The sequence below is a fragment of the Ammospiza nelsoni genome, chromosome Z (genome assembly GCF_027579445.1).
Source record: "Ammospiza nelsoni isolate bAmmNel1 chromosome Z, bAmmNel1.pri, whole genome shotgun sequence".
Classification (NCBI taxonomy): domain Eukaryota; kingdom Metazoa; phylum Chordata; class Aves; order Passeriformes; family Passerellidae; genus Ammospiza; species Ammospiza nelsoni.
In genome coordinates, this window is record NC_080669.1 from 24,036,336 (window position 1) to 24,053,559 (window position 17,224).

Here is a 17,224-nt window from a genome sequence, read left to right on the forward strand (position 1 = left end):
TGCAGATTTGTTCTGAACTATAAATGCCAGTAATTTTGTGAGGATTTCATGCACCTTCCAGTCCCTATTATTGCACTTATCCAGTGCATTACATAGGAAGATGTAACCATGTCTGACTGTGTTGATTTCCTGCTTCAGCAACTAAATCAAAATTGAACAAATACTGCTATTAACAAGTACTGTTATTTTAATTAGAGCCTTTGTGCAAGATCAGGCTCTGCCTCTTGAAGTCAAAGGACTAGGTAATTAATCTGAAAACTACATTGGAGGTATTTAGCTCTACACTGTAAGGACCATTTTTTAAAATAAAGATATTGTGATCCATGTTAAGTGAATGGTTGAAACAAATTATTTTAGAGGTATTTTCAAACCTATATGATTCTATTATTCTAGGTAAATAATAGTGGACAAGGATCTGGTTTTGGTAATGGTTATATGGCCACTTCTCTGGAAAGGATGAGTTCTTTCCTTAGGCAATAGATATACGCCTGAATTCCTTTAAAGTCTTCATATCCCTGATCTGTTTCATAAAACAGTGTTTTCTATCCAAAAGCAACCTTATAATTAAGATTAGGAAATCATGCATTAAGAAGTCACTAAGGAACAAATTCCTCGAAGTCAATGCAGATTCTGAACTGCAACTCTTACATTTCATTGCTATCGTTTGGCTGGAGTCTCCTTAAGATTACACAGTTGGTGGTAATGTGGTCCCACATCCAGTGGTACCAAAAAAAGCAGTGACCAGAATCAAATTTATCATGCACTGTTGTAGGAAACTCTTCAATAATGCTTCAGGATAAGTTGCTAGTTTGGGCTCATGGACTTAAAAAAATTAATCTCCTAATGTAACACTTAATTTCTACCAAAATCAGCCAGTTTTTCAGAAAGACTGATCAATCCACAGCCCATGTTGTCAGACACGGCCAAAAGCCATTGCTCGGAAAATTTGGGCCAAGGCTGTGAGGAGCCTAACCAGTACACCTTCCTCAGTATTCTTTTCTCCTGCCTGCAATATCACCTCCAGAGGGGCAAAACTTTTGGGGCTGCATGGCACTGTCTGCACTTCCCCCCCTTCCTGCAATTCACCTCTGTTTTCCTGTGCTGCAGTCCCACCACTGTGAGGACAGGGTGGCACCGTACACAAACCTTAAATGCCTGCTTTGAAAACTCCACCCAGCTCTTTGCACTTGTATGGAGTTGAAGCTCTGCAGGCTTTGAGTTCAGGCCCCAGGTAGCACAGAAGGTACAGTCACACAAAAAGCAGCCAGCAGCACCCACGGCTGGACTCTTCCAGCTTCTGACTAAAGCTGCAATAAGCTCTGACTTAGCAGCTCTCTGTCCATCCTAGCCCATGCTCTGAGGAAGTATCATTTTCAAAGTACTTTGTCAAAGCAGATAAAGCATGCTTCTGCCCAACAGCCAAATCTTGAAATGAGATATTCAGATGTATCAGGCTGGTCAGATGATTTGTTTCTTCGGTAAACACTTTTTAGACCTTGTAATTTGAGGCTTCCCCTTGCACAGGAGAAGTAGTTAATAATATCTGATTGTCTTCCATGCAAAAAAAATTTCAAAGTGCTGCAAATCCTTATTTTCTACCAGCTCTCTCCAAAATAACACCACTGTATTTTTCTTTAAAATGAGTTTATAGCAGAAAGTGGGGAACACCAGGAAGCTGGTATGTGCACAGTGTTTGAAAGGTTCATAAGTACAAGGAACTGGCACTTCCTATGATTAATATTCATGTGATGCTTGACATTTTGGCTTGATGTATCAAATAAAGCGCAATAAAAATAAAGTTATCTCCATCTTCAGTTAGCAAAATCAAATTTCTCTGTCTTATTTTGCTAAGCTCCTCTGCTTTTTTAAAAATCACAATTTACTTGCTGCTTAGGGCTTCATTATAATGATATTTTCCAGTTGTGTCCCATCCTTGCTGCTCCTTATCATGCCTACGCCATTTCAGTAAGCATGAACACTTTGCACTGTAGTTAAGTACCTTTGCAGCAGATGCTTGGGGTGATTTCTTGCATTTAGTTATAGAGCAAATGAGACTGGAAATTACTAGGACAGGGAAGCAATGTGGTGCTTTGTTACCTTCAGGAGTTACAGATTGTTTTAAGTTAGGAACATAAGGCATTAGTTGCTCTCCCTAGAGAGAAAATTAGATTAATCCGTATTATATTTTTTGTCATCTTACAATATGTTCTCAGCTGATGCCATCTCACTTTATTCTGTCCCTATGTGAGTTTTAGAGTGCTTTCCCCCCCATCCTTTCATGGTCCTGCCTGGTACCTTGTCAGAATCAGGCCCCTACTCAATCTCTTTCATGAAACAGAAATTCTCATTCATGGCAGCTCTTAGAGTTTAATCTCCATGATCAGTGATGCTTTTCCAAAGCCAAGAGTCTTGGATGTTTTTTCTTTACAGAAGAATACAGTCAAATGAAATTAGGGAACAGTTTTACTTTTCAAACTCCCATGTCTATTCTTCAAAAGCATGTGGAAGGAGAAGAGTTTCAGAGCACAGTTTCCCTAATCGTATGTCCACTTATGTATTTCTTTGCTGTCTGTGTACAACAGTAAGTCATAAAGAGGCTTTCTCCTCTATCTTTGATTTCTCGGTCTCTCAGTAACTCTGCCATTACCATTTTTAGACTGTCACAGTATCTGCCGAGCACCAGGCCTCATCCCTACCATAGGAGAAAAGAAGAAGGATAGTTGGAAGCCCCTCTGCCAGTATCTGAGGTTTTCATTAACCTACACAGGCTTTAGTTCTCTCACCTGGGCCATTCCAGAAGTAGGAGCAGTTAATATCTCATTCTGAGCTCACAAGAAAAACAAAGCATTCAGCCTGAATGACTGAAATTACCAGACTTAGAGTGGCTCCAACCCAGTTATTTATTTCACATGCAAAAGCTGATGTTTTCTGAAAAAATAGAATAGAAACAGGAGTACCAGTGGGAGACATCCAACATACAACTTGATCAATGTGAATATTTGAGCACAACACTTTCCTCCTTCCCCTAGTATTTCACAGGAACAAGACTGTGATGGGTCACAGTGCAGATACACTCTCTTGCTTGTGATTGACTATGTTAACAAATCTGGGTCTGATGATAACTGCTGGCATGATATGATATAATTGATATGATATGACATGATATATGATACTATACCACTTCTCCATGACAAAATCAAGACAAAACATTCATCTTAGGCATTCTGTTTTGTTTACCCTTAGCAGTCCTTGAAGTTAATCAAGTTCCACTTTAGTAGTACGTCTTCCAAAACATCTCTAAAATAATGCTAAAGTGCTTCTCTAACATCAGATAATGACAAAAAACATCCAAAAATGCTCTTCAAATTATGAATTGCAAATGATTGCTATATTTTTGATGTAGGTGACATCAAAGAACAAATAGCTGCCTGCAAAGAACAAATAGCTGTTCTCACTGACTTTTTAGAAGATCTTCTGACTATCTGTGGTTTTATTAGATCCATATTTGTTATTATAACAGCACCTGATCATCTTCTGATTGTCCTGGGACAGATGATGACAACTCCTAGATGTTAAAACTGCTGTCCAAATTGTTACATAATTCCTCTGGCAAAGAAAAGGAAGAATATCAATTGTACAAGAGCAAATATTTCATACTTCTTGAGATCAACCAAGCATCCAAACCAGCTGTTCTGTTCACTCACCTCTGCTGAAGAAAGCATCCTACTGGTTTTAAAACCTATGAAGAGCATTTAGAAGTGACTGGTACAGACCTCAGTTTCCCTGAGGCATGTTGAGGGGCTCCTAACACAGGGTGGAATTCAAACGAAACCGTCTGTACTAATATGGTCATGCAGATCGTGTACACTGCGGTGAACGATGTGGCTAGAAGGGTTAGAAGTAGGGCTCAGGTGTTTAGGTAGGATGTGTTTAGGCTTTCAATGATTTGGTCTTTTGAGTAGAACCCTGCTAGGAATGGTGTTTCGATTACGGCGAGGTTGCCGATGGTGAGGCGTGCAGTGGTTGTGGGTAGCATCTTTTGGAGTCCTCCTATTTTTCAGATGTCTTGTTCACCATTTAGGCTGTGAATGATGGAGCCTGAGCATAGGAAGAACATGGCTTTGAAGAATGCATTGTCTAACAAGTGTCTGGTGCATTTTTCTGGCTTGTGGCTGTTACCCAGAGCAGTCACTTCCAAGCTCTGCCTCAGATCAGGTGAATTATCAGCAACCAGATCCTTGGTCTTTCACATGCACCCTGATCTGGGGTTGCTGTTCCTGACACTTCCCACAGTGAAGGGAATTGTTAAAGATTCTAAGCTAATCTAATAACTAGGAGTTACAAGTTGGACACAGAGGGATGTTTAGTGGGAGTTGTTAAGCATTTTCCTCTTGCGGTTTAAGTAAAAGGGACTGAGCTTTGTAAAACCAGATTTGCTTTTGCCTCCACCAACAGACACATGGGCACAGGACTTTGTGGGGGCAACAGCTTGAAAGGCCTAAATGAATAAAAAGGATTTAGGATGTTTCCTAAAATACTGCTAGAAAGGTCTGGTGGCTAGGCCAAGGCTGTTGCTTGGGAGACGAAATCTCATTGGTCTCTTGTACCCCACCATGCTCCACCTCACCGGAACACATCCTATTTCTGTGCTCAGCCACATCAGTGGAGACCCAGAAAGAGAGTTTGCTAATTCAGGGCAGTGTGGGGCTAGGGTAGAATGAGTGAAGACTGAAGCCTTGTGGCTCTAAGGGAAGTGTTATCCATGAGCATTGTAGCTTGATCCTTTAAGCAGAAAGGCTTCTCTTCTCACAGGCTTGCTGGAGAAGGCTGAGTCATAGTCATAATCAGAGAGGGTGTCAGAGGTTATGTTGAGTTCCACTGTGGGGAACTGCAAGGAGTTTTTTTAATAATGGATGGTCTGGAACGAAATTAAGCCAAACAAGGCAAATGTTATATCTGAGAACCATTTATTGGTAATGAAAAGACAAAATAAAAAGGATTTACTCTACTAAAGAGAGCTAGAGAAGATGGAGCAAGAGGAAGAAAAATGGGAGCGAGGGAGAGAGAGAGAGGAGAGAGAGGGAAAAAGACGACGCTACCTCCAGAAGTTGGGGAGCGCCCTCGCTGTCCCGAGGCTGTGCACACTGCCTGCCTGTGGGCGGATCTTGCAGTGGCTGGACACGAGGGGAGAGGGATCGGGCCGGAGGGCAGGACCCTGGACAGGGTCGCGGCAAGGATCACGGTGGTGGGCAGGCTCGGAGGCGAGCAGGGTTGGACGCAGGTGGCTCAGGCAGGGATGCAGAGACGAAGCAGGCAGGGCACTGCTCAGAGACGCAGGAAGGCAGGGCAGACGCACGGGTGAGCAAGAGCCAGTGAGGGCAGGAGAGCCCAAAGGTCAGCTGGGGCCAGGGCAAAAGCTTAAGACTCAAGAAGCTCCCAAAAGGACAAAAGGCAAAGGATAGAACAGGCCCTAAAGAGACCCCAAGGCTTATAATGCTGATACCTTTTATGCCCCCAGCACCTCCCAAAGTCTGCCTGCTGACAGGAGACCATTGGTCCAGTCTGATGTCCCAGAGCAGTCCATCGGCAGAGACCTTTTGCCATCTGACTGGAGAGTGTCTCTGGGGTACAATGTCTTCAGTGTTCCCCTGCTCATGGGACTGCCTGTCCCATATGGGACATGAACTGGTGGCCAGGCAAAGTCTGCCCAGAGACAAGGCTTTCCTCCATCTTCTCCTAGCTGCCTTCTGGATGTGGCACATGTGCAGCCCTTGCCCTGCGTGCCTCTGACAACCATTGTTGAGGCATAATAAAACTGAATTGGCTCCTCACAGGTGAACAGGGACAGCAGCCCTTGTAGCTGTCACCAAGTGATGGGTTTTACCTTGCTGGTGCAAGGGCAAAAGACTGTCAGGAACAGAAATGAGCAGACTGGAAGATTAGGCCATGCTTTTAAGGAGGTGCATGGAGGACAGCACAGGAGTCTTCCTCATCAGTTCTCCTGCTGCAGTAAGACTATGTTTTCTGCTGCCAGGAAAGAGAGGATGTAGGATTAAACCCTGGAAGAAAAATCAGAAAATGCTGAGTAAGAAAGGATATAATTTCAGAGCCATACCCTTTTTTTTTTTTTTTTTTTTTTTTTTGCCTTGTGGGCATACCCACGGAGTTCTGAGGGCTTTCCTTCCCTTCCCTTACAGGGGAGTGGTCAATGAGTCTGGACCCAGGGTCTTGGCCATCCCTGCCTGGTTCTAGATTGTAAGGACAGTCAGGGTTTTCAGTCCAGGGGATGCATGGGCATGTGATCTAGCAATTTCTTTGTGATCAATGGCTATTCGTTCTACCTTCTCCTGTCACACAAAAAGAGGCACAGCCTCCTTTTGTGTGATAGGAGAAGGTAGAACTAATCATATCTCCAGCTAGAGATGTGAAAGACCAGCAGCTGTGCCAGTTATTGCTATATTTTTCCTCCACTTTCACTGTTGTCTCTTTAGGACTGCCAAAATCCATCCTTAGAGCTGTGCTGGGCATTTCCAGGACTTTGTGACTTCCTCTCTGAATACAGCACCTGCACCTACCTGATGGGCATAGATCTACCTGCCAGATTTCAGAGATGTCTTGTACACATTTGACTGCCTCACACTAACACATAGGGCTCAAGTACCGTGCACTGTGTCCTCCATCCTTACTTTCCAACTGAAGACTTCAGTGTACCTTGAATGGGAGCACCCCACTCCTCCCCTCAAAATGCAGATGACACATCTCCAGCTTCTTCCTTGCCTACCACCAGGCAAAACTATAAAATATCTTTCTTTATGGGTCCCTGGATCCCTTCTGATTCCCAGGCTGTTCTGGAGAGAACTGTTTTCTATTTAACAGCTGTTCTATACAGCAGTTTCCTGACATCTGTTCCTGGCTTTACAGCACAAAATACTTGGGAGCATCAATGCCTTTGCTAATCATTGGCTAGGATCTTGAATCAGATATTATCAGGTTGTTTCCAAGTTTAACCAGGTGACTAATTTTCCAAGGATATGTGAAAAATCTTAGCTAAAGCCATTTTAAATGGACTATTTCAGGCCTTTGAAGTCTTGTGGCATCAAAATACGTAGAGTTTAAGGAAGTTATTTACTCACTCATGGTAGTAATTAAACAAACAATATCAACACTGCTGTGTTTCTGTAACATGGGACATGTAACAACTTCCATGAAACCTGGTTTGCTCTGCTTCTGCCTGCTTGTTGACTCTCCTCTCTATGAATAAGTGCAATAGAGACCTTTAAATTCAATTCACCCTTGGGACTATTCTTCTAATCTAGATACGTAATTCATTTTGTCATGAAAAGCCATACCTCTTGAAGCAATTCCAGCATTGTTTTCAGGATGGCCTTAGAACCTCATTATTGTAGACAAGCTTTTTGCTTCCAAAGCAGTAGGATTTGATATTAAGAAACACAGGCAGAAGGAAACTTGCTTTGGAGCTTTGATTGATTTCTTTACTTTTCCTTCAGGCTGCAGGAGGAGGGAGGGCTGGGGGTGCAAGAGGCTGCAGTCTGGGGCAGTGTGATGTGCTCTCCCACATTGCACCACTATGTCAGCCAACAGTAATGCTCCCTGGTATTTTGCCACTGAAGCCTTCAAATGTCATTACCCCTTGGGCAATTCTGCTTTACACTCCAGCACATCAACCTCACTTCTGGCATGAGGAAGCTGTACTGCCACTTGGGAGATGTGGCTTCAAGCCTCAGTTCTGGCTTTCAAGATCTTGGTTTCTTTCCTGCACGGCAGATTAAAATTTAGCATTCAAAGAGGCTTTAGTGTACTTTATAGGAACTGGAAGAAGTGGTCTTGAGTGCTAAGAAGAGTAATGAGAAATATGCCTAGCCACCTGGGAGTAGTAGTGGTGCAAAGGTGGGGAACTGGTGGCACTTTTTGGAGGGATGCAGAGGCACCAAGAGGACAGCATCTCCCTCCAGCACCTCTGCTGGTACCATGGAAGGCCTAGGACTGGGAATGCTGGTGTTCAGTGGATGTTGTCAGCTCAACTTCTCACTGTCCTGGCAGCAGGCACAAAGGTCTTCTTACTGTGAGGCCCTAGACTCCTTTTCAGGGACAAAACACAAACAGTTTTCACCTTCCGTGTGTTCAGGGCCTTCCCTCACAGGAGAGAAGGGAGTTGAGCAGATACACAGCTCAAATGCTCCAGTGCAGCAAACCAGAGAAGAGGGTGTTCAGATGTGATGCAGTGCTTCTCAAATGTAGATCTTGAGGCATAGCCAAGGAATATTATGTGCTCCTTGTACTTCCCCCCCTGTAACCAAGTCCTCCTTTTGCTTGCAGCTCAGTATTTCGCTAGCATCATGGTCATCGTTGGTCTGTCTGTGGTGGTAACAGTGCTGGTTCTGCAGTTTCACCATCATGACCCCCAAGCAGGAAAGATGCCCAAATGGGTAAGCAGCTTTGGTGAGAAACATTCAGGAGGTTACTACTGAAAGAAAAGAAAATTGTCTAAAAGCTACAGTAAACTTGTTAATTGTTATAGGTGAGAGCCAGAAGTAGTTTTCCATTAATTTGAAGAGTCAGTTACAAGCAGCATAGTTGATGCTTTTGTTTGCAATTGAAGGGAAAGAGCAAGCATACTAAACATGCTTTTCCACTGAAAACAGTTTCTCCTATTCTCCATAAAAAATAGTTCCTCCTATTTGGCCTTTGTTTTCAATATTGTGATGGAGTGGTTGGGTCATTACAAAGTTATCTCATTCACCACCCAAGTGACAGAATGTGCTAAACAAGCACTAGTCTCTACTGGGCAGTTTGTCTGCTGCCATCTGATTTATTCCCAGTGCATTAGCATGTGAACCCTCTTTTCTCTGCAGCCAGCAGACTTTGTCAGCCCAGAGAGGTCTGGCACCAATGCCAGCTGGCTTTCAAATGGAATGTTTCCTTTAGATTTTCAAGTTAAAAGAAAATTATGTTCTATCTATTTAAAAGATTTTAAAATAGGCAAGATATGCTTGTGTTCAGAGAATGAAAAAGGACAAAAGCAGAAGCAGATAGTCACAGTCAACTATCTACCACCCTGTTTGTAGGAGACTGGTTATACAACATCCTCTGATATCTTGTTCACCACATTTTTCATGCTACACAATTATCCTGACATTTCCCAATTATTTCCCAAAGTGCTGTATGAGTAAAGAACCTCTTACTTTCAAGGTAGCAGGGAATGTGCATTCTGGATGAACCAGCTTGTAGGCAAAACCTGAGGGCACAAATATGGGAGACATTTTTTAGATATCATCATGGACAGATTCTGCAGCAGTGTAACAGAACCCATTTTATTGCTTTTTGACTAGCCCAGACACAATGCCTCATGTTAGTCCACCTCACAGGCCCTGCAAGTCAGCTCTTGCTCTCTACCAGTCTCATGTTTTCTTGTCTGGAAACACAAATTCTCCTTCAGGAGAAACCTTGTTCAGTGGCCTGACAGCTGAAGTGACATACATTACACAACATACCATCAGGAAGCAAAAACTGAGGAAGGCATAACTGGGAAGTGCAGATGATAGACTGTAAAAGGTGTAGACCAGACAAGTTTACAGAGCTGAGGGATCTCAGGAGGAAAAATGTGAATGCCAAGTGTGTAGGGAAGAGGCTGACCCCATAAAAGTAAGCACTTATGCTCTACAAGCCATAGCCAAGGCTCAGTTGTTAGAATTTGTGTTAGTCTCTATTCTTTTTGTTGCTGTTTTGGGGTTTTTCTTTTTTTTTTTTTTTTTTCAGTTTTGCCTGTCCACCTATGTCAGGTGTTTCTTGAATGACTTTTGCTCAGTAAAAAAAACCAAAAAACTAAAGTGAAGAAGTAGCTTAAGAAAGAAGAAAAATTTTTGCATTACATTTTTCTGCATTTCCAGTACCAGCTGCTGCCCTTACCATTTACTTATTCCCACAATGTTCTCTTCGTGTCAGAGGCAGGCATCAGCTTATTGCAAGCTCTAGCCCTGATTAATTGGATATTGTTACAGGATTGTTCTCACCTCCTGCTTAAATGGATTTGTCTGCTGGAGTCAGTTGCAGGGAGAGGCATTGGACAATTTGGCATGTGTGGGAGCTTCTGCAGACCCAGAAGATTTGAATGGATGCATTTCCTAAACACAGCTGCTTTCTAAACCATTTACAGTCGAGCAGTTTTTTTCCCTGCCTGTCTCTCAAGGGGTCTGTGCTTGCACTTTGCAATAGAAGAGGGAGGAGAGTGCCTGTTAGTGTCTATCTTCTCTGTAGGTGTTCACTTTCCTTATACCATTGCTTAGAATTGTGTCTTCCTTTCTATTAATCTTTGATGACTTGCAAACCAACTTTTTCCAAGAGAGGAATTTAAATCCAAGGTGTTCAGTCAGGGCATTTGTTGGCTACTCAGTTGAGAAATGAGAGCTGCTGGCTGATGGACACTTTTGATAATGTCTGCTGAGACAGCATGGAGAAAAAACACTGAAGAAGGCCCAGCTAAGGAGCTGTTTGGGAGTGGATAACATCAGGTATGGACTACAGCTCAACTGACCTTTCTCTACTGATAGCCAAGACTGTTTCATGGTAAAGAGATATAGAGAGACCAAGCACTGAGGGAAGAAGGGTTTTTGTTGGAAAAGGCAGGAGAACTCTGGGTCTTTGCTGTGCTTAAAGCAGGTTTGTTGTGTTTCAGGCTTCTCTGTTGATATGGTTGAAACTTGGACATGCACAGTTCTCCTAGGTGCAGATGTCCCTTATCAAGAGAGCTTTAACTGGAGACTGTCTGCTCTGGGCTAGGCCAGGCTGGTGGCTGTGATGGAAGCTAGCAGTATAGCTGTATTATAGATAGGAGAGGCTCACAGAGGGGTTGTTGACCTCTAAAGACAGCTGTTCCTGTGTACTTCCTTCATAGAATTCCATATATGACAATGCAGGTGAAAGTGTAGATTCATATTTTCATACAGCTGTAATCCAAAAACCTGTATGCTGCAGCTGTCTCTTGAATTAATTGTTATGACAAGAAGAGATTGATGCCTGAGTGTCTGTGTTTTCAAGGAAATAGGGCATTTGAAATCCAAGCTAATTAAAAGCTGTGTTACTGTCTTCTGGGTATTTATTTTTCTATGGGAAATGGGTTTGACTGTAGTTTTATTCCCTAAGGAATAAAAACCCTGTCTTGAAGGAAAAAGCAGCATTCCGATATAAAAGTGCTTTTTCACCTCATGTATCCTTTCAGAGTTAAGGCAGATGTAATAACATTTTCTAATAAAAAAGTTTGTCTGACTAAGTGTTTTGGAATTTCACGTTCCTATAGAATTAACTTCTCTCTCCCCTTTGCAACTGACACTGTTGACACATTGCTAGAAATTAAGACCTTCGTTTTGTTTCATGTTGTCCCATTTTGTGTCCATGAGCAGTCTGAGCACATTATAATTAAGTTCAATTAAAGGCAGAATCTGTTTTTCAGGCTGCAACACTATGGGTAACTATTTGTTTGTGGTGACTATGGAGAAAATAATGAAATATTTAAAGCAAAAAATTATGAATAATGGAAAACAGTCTTTCAGGACTTTCATAGTTTAAACCTAGCTGGCATTTAAGTACCAGACAGCCAGTTGCTCACATCCCAGCTCCCTTCCCTTGTAATGGTGAGAATAAAACTCCAACACTTTGTGGGTTGACAGAAGAACAGTTTAATAATTGAAACAGAATACAATATAATAATATGAATAATATTAATTATAATAATGAGTAACAATAATAAAAAAGAATAACTGCAATGATGAGAGAGAGTAATAAAATGCAATAGAAACAAGTGACGCACTATACAATTGCTCACCACCTGCTGACTGATGCACAGCCTGTTTTTGAGAAGCAATTGACGGCCTCCAACCAACTCCCCACACTTTATATCCTTTTGGAAGATCCCTCTGGCTAGTTCAGGTGAGCTGTCCTGGCTATGCTTCCTCATGGCATTGTGTGCACGTGCTCACTGGTAGAGCACAGGAAATTGAAAAGTCCTAGATTCAGGGTAAGCACTACTTTCCAACAACCAAAACATCAGTATTTTATCAACATTATTCTCATACTGAATATAAAACACCATGCTGTACCAGCTACTGGGTAAAAAAATAACTCTATTCCAGCCAAAACCATGACAATGATGAAGAACAAAACATTGACTAGAGGGAGAGAAGCAAAGTGGCTCACAGAAAATGGTACAGGACTGTGACATAGAAGAGCTCACATTGCAGAATTAAAAAATTCTGTAACTGCCTTTCACTGCTCATTGGTTTTGGCTATTATTATTATTATTCCTATCTGTGATTACTTAGGCTTCCTCCTTTATGAAATTATGCTTGTCATTACAGCAGTAGCTCCAAGTGCTTGTTGTAATTTTCCCATTCCTGTATCTGTACTGTGCAAACACAGGAGTCAATTTTTCCTGCATCTGAAACATTTTTGCAGTCAAAGTGTCATCCCAAGTCACACATGACCAAAGTAAGCAGGATTATGCAGGGAGTCCTTGGGAGTCAAGGCTCAAAGGGAAAACCAGAGGCCACATCTGTTTCCTTCTTGATGTCAGATTGTTTGGCTTGCAACCAGGATAATAAAGTCATCAAAGAGGCCTATATGCATGGAGGGTCCCTCTCAAGTGCATTGTAAATGCCCTTTTTGAGCACATAACACCTGGAGGATCTTATAATTACAAGATTTTCCTAATTTAGTTTGCTGCTCTTCACACAAGACATTACTGAATCCACAGCCTTTTTCCTGCCTTATATGTTACCAGTAGGAATTCTAGCAGGCACAGGCTCAGACCGAACATCTGAAGGTCAGTTCACTGGAAAAAATTTCTGGAAGCACTCTCTGGAGTTAGCTCACTTAATGACCTTGACAAGGAGCATATGAGGCACAATCTGCCATGTGCACGTTAGAGCATCTTGTGTTGCACCAGCACACAGGAAAATGACAGCAGTTAATAGCGGCACTTAGATTTTGAACTGCTAAATGTAATAGATTTACTCTTTTGAAAAAAAAAGCCTGCTGTAGTTGAACTCCTCAAAGAAATATAAAATAGCTTTCAAAAAATCCATGAAAACCCAACCAAGGTCTTTTAGTTAGATATAAATAATAGCAATGGGGATGGGAAATGTTCTAGAATCTGTCATATTGTGATTTTTTTCAGCAAAATCTAAACATTGACACCCAAAAATATTTAACTGTATCTCTTTCCTTACAATCTGAGAAAGGTTTGAAAACCATGCAGCTAATTTTGGGCTGTCTGCTCAATTGCAGACATCTCAAAGTGTTTAATAAAGGTGAGTCTCCAAGGACCATTTTGTAAAGTAAGATTTTTACATCTCTTTTGCTTTATAAGCTAAGTGGGCATTGAAAATCCCTATGTTCAAGACAGATCCAAAAAAGGGCTATCCTTAGTAGAAGGCTAGACCCTCAAATAACCATTTTGAAAGCAGATAGCTGGAGAATACAGAAATCCATCAGTATTTCTAAGAAACTGTGCAGACTAACTGTAATAGTCACAAAACCTTTTAAAACGATGAAGAGTCTCCTGTATTTCTGCCACGGTAACTCTCTTTCAGGTCCGTGTCGTCCTGCTGAATTGGTGTGCATGGTTTTTACGAATGAAAAAACCTGGGGAAAACATAAAGCCCCTCTCTTGCAAGTACAGCTATTCCAAGCAGCAGCTGAGCGTGAACAGCATGGAAGTGAGCGTCCTTCCCGGGCACCAGTCCAGCAACGGCAACACCATCTACAGCTACCACGCCATGGAGAGCCCGTGCTGCCCGCAGCAGAACGACCTGGGCAGCAGAGGTGGGAAGATGACCTGCCCCTTAGCAGAAGATATTGAGCTTGTGCAAAAGAAAGCTTTAATGGACACTCTTCCAGTGATGGTGAAGATCCTGGAGGAAGTCCAGTTCATAGCGATGCGGTTCAGGAAACAAGATGAGGGTGAAGAGATCTGCAGTGAATGGAAGTTTGCAGCTGCTGTCATAGACAGATTATGTCTGGTTGCATTTACCCTTTTTGCCATCATTTGCACATTTACAATACTCATGTCTGCTCCAAATTTTATAGAAGCTGTTTCAAAGGATTTTGCATAAGGTTTTCAAAGATGAGCATGATAATCAAAAAGTGAATATTGCCAGTAATTTTACTAGATAATTTAACTCAAATAGAGAAGTGTACTTATATGTGCTAACATACACAGAAGGGGATTAAAATAATTTCAGGACATAATTATTCCTGATGTTAGTGATTGTAGTTACTGAATAGTAAATGTATTGAACTCTGTTACTTATTTCATAGGCTAGTGCCACATGTAATTTTGTCATGATCTGTGGTAAGTGATAGACAAGAATTCAATACATTACAATACTATAATATATTTATTACAAGTTAACATTAGTATCAATGTGTTACTTTGAATTTGTGAACTTTTGGATATCGTTAATTTAAATGACCATTGAAATTTTTTGCACAATTTTATTGTTTTCGGTATATCTGTGTTTTATAATTATTGTTTGGTGTGGCTGTGACATGCACTTCTCAGATTTGAAAGACGTATCTCCACAGTCTCATGATGCTGTATATTGTATTTATGAGAATAAACCATCATCATATTAGCTCAAGCTAGCACAATGACTGCAATGCTTTCTTGGTAAATTTGTTAAGACTGTATCTTTCCCAGAAAATCACTTTGGGTTATTTTTTTAAATTTAAATTAGGAAATATTGGTTTTGACATTGGAAAGAAATTTCTTTCTCCTTGTTGACAATCATCTATGTAATTTACAATGCTTGCTTAACTGTTTCTGTCATCTTGAAAGTCTACTTAGTTTAAAATATCACTGCTTTCTTGGAACACAGTTGCCAACCTAACACTAACAAACTCTGTGCAATTAAGGCAGAATCTTGTGGCTCCATAATTTCTAGGAAATGGTCAACAGATTTAATTTGGCTCAGATTTCCTATCCAGTCTATACCACTGAAGTAGTATTTTTTTGAAAATTCTATTAGTACAGTTTCCTTTCTATGTGGTCACTAGGCTTTGTTAAAAGGAGTGCATAAAAGACTAATTTTATTTTGCTCAATTTTAATGTATCAATGCTTATTATGAAATTTCTGTCCTTAAATATTCTCTAATATAATGTCTCTATGTTAATAAAACATAATTGAATTATGCCACTTCCTGGAATATAGGGGGAAAAAAGCTCTATTCTTAATACCAGCTTTTTTCTACCCAGTACTGTGGATGGGAGTGACACCTTTTTTGCATGATTTTATTTTCCCTGCTGATCACAGCAGAGCTACAAAAGAACATGATCTGTTGTAGACACCTTTCCCCTTTGGAGTAACACAACACTTTTCTGAATGTTTACTAGAAGAAAATAGCAATCTATTTTGTTCTCTGGCTGACTTTCAACTTACTGTTCTTCCAGGCTTAGTAAAAAATTAGGATTTCCCCTATCTGCATGATGGGATCCTTCACACCATCATCATTAGAGAAAGAATATGATCATGATTTTACTCAACAGGAAGTACTTCCATCTAAAATGGATGGTGAAGCTGATAGTTCTATGGATTGAATAAGCTACTATTTCTTAAAGGAAAAGGTCCCTCAGCTTTTCCACTATGGCCTTTATTAGGTGGTGATACCTGGCTTTAAATGGACACTTCACTGTTTTGAATGTTAAACCTCTGCAGCAGTAAGATTAGATCACAACCATGGATTTATCATACTTCTTGGAGTTGTGTTCAAAAAAACACCTAAGGAGGTCAGCCTAAGAAGGTCCTGACTACAGTGACCTGTTTTATATTTCACACAGTTTTCCTGGTTACTTCAGCTCCAGGTGCAGCTCCAAGTGGTAGCAATGGTAAAATCCCCTGCTAATTCCATCCATATTTCAGAGAGAGCTCTTCTTCTTGATAGGAGCACTGTGCTCTAAGTAACTCCTTCCAAGCCTGCAGAGAAAACTGTCAGTACCTGGTGATTTCTCCTGTGCATTTTGCTGCTTCTGCTTACAAAATTGTCCTTGCTGAGGTATAGAATGTAATTCAGGAAGGTTTTTCCTAATAGAAAAACCTCAGTGAAGACCAGAATCATTCTGAGGGTTTGGGTTAGTTATAGCAGGCTCTTCTCTTGGACAGCAGCTGAAATACTACTTTCATTTTTCTGTTAGTTAAAAGTTTAAATATCCCATTATTTCTGCAACTTGTGATAAAGGATGCAAATTGAACTTTAGAGCACTTGTTCAAGGACCACTAATATTTTTGCTTGAAAGCATTTTTGTAAGTAATTTTCAGTGACAGGATAAAAAAGGCAAAAGCTGATGTTAAAGCACGTAGTCAGAATAACTTAGCATCCTCGTGCAAAGCATTTCTCCCTTACATTAAATGAGTTGTTGTATAAGAGTATTTTTAACTAGATGCATAGACCTTAAGATCAGAATGAGGATGGAAACTATCTGAAAACAACAGTGAAAAATTAGTTTAAATAACTTTTTTTTCATATGTAAAAGTTGATAGAAATAAAAAAATTCCATTTATAGGCCATGACTTTGTACTGTTAGATTGTCCCTTATAGACATGCCCTAAAACTCTAATTGCAATTTACAACTCTTCACAGTGGACTTAAACGACTTGCTGATTACTTTATCAGATTGTATATGAGGCAGATCCTTTTGCTATCCACTTATCACTTGGCTTTCTGAAAGGCAATAGCATTGCTACACAAAGTTTGTAGAAAAAACAGTGTAAAATAGCACAGAAAAATGGTTACTGTACATTGAGAACATTGCAGAATAAAGTGAGAACCAATCTAAGATTTTCCTGAGAATTATAGCACACTCGAAAGATTGGGACATACCAGTTAGTGTTGTGGTGTATTTATTTCCAGGAGAAGGAAAAAAATCCCAAATTGATTGCACAAGTTAAATGGCAACAAGAAACTAACCCACAAAATCCAAGCACTTGTAGAAATTTTACACAAGGAATGATGACCTTACTGTCCCCTGATAACACAGAACATGATAGTAAAGGTCATTGTGCACTTTACCTTTCTGAGGAGCACCCTATTTCCCAAAATGCACAATAGGTTTCTGCAAAAAAGCTATTCAGCATAATAAAATGAGAATCTGCCTTGGTTTATTTATCAAACATAAAGAACAATTCATAAAATCAAACATAATCTTTACTTTTGA

The 17,224-nt window shown here is 40.7% G+C and overlaps 1 protein-coding gene across 1 annotated transcript in view; it reads left to right on the forward strand.

The window, feature by feature from the left end:
- Positions 1-14,336, forward strand: part of LOC132086680 (neuronal acetylcholine receptor subunit alpha-7-like) — a 57,548-nt gene extending 43,212 nt beyond the window's left edge. The window contains exons 9-10 of the mRNA XM_059492533.1: positions 8,338-8,447; positions 13,605-14,336. Coding sequence (XP_059348516.1) covers positions 8,338-8,447; positions 13,605-14,126 — 632 coding nt within the window. The 3' untranslated portion in view covers positions 14,127-14,336. The remainder of the gene's footprint in view (positions 1-8,337; positions 8,448-13,604) is intronic.
- Positions 14,337-17,224: the final 2,888 nt, after the last annotated feature.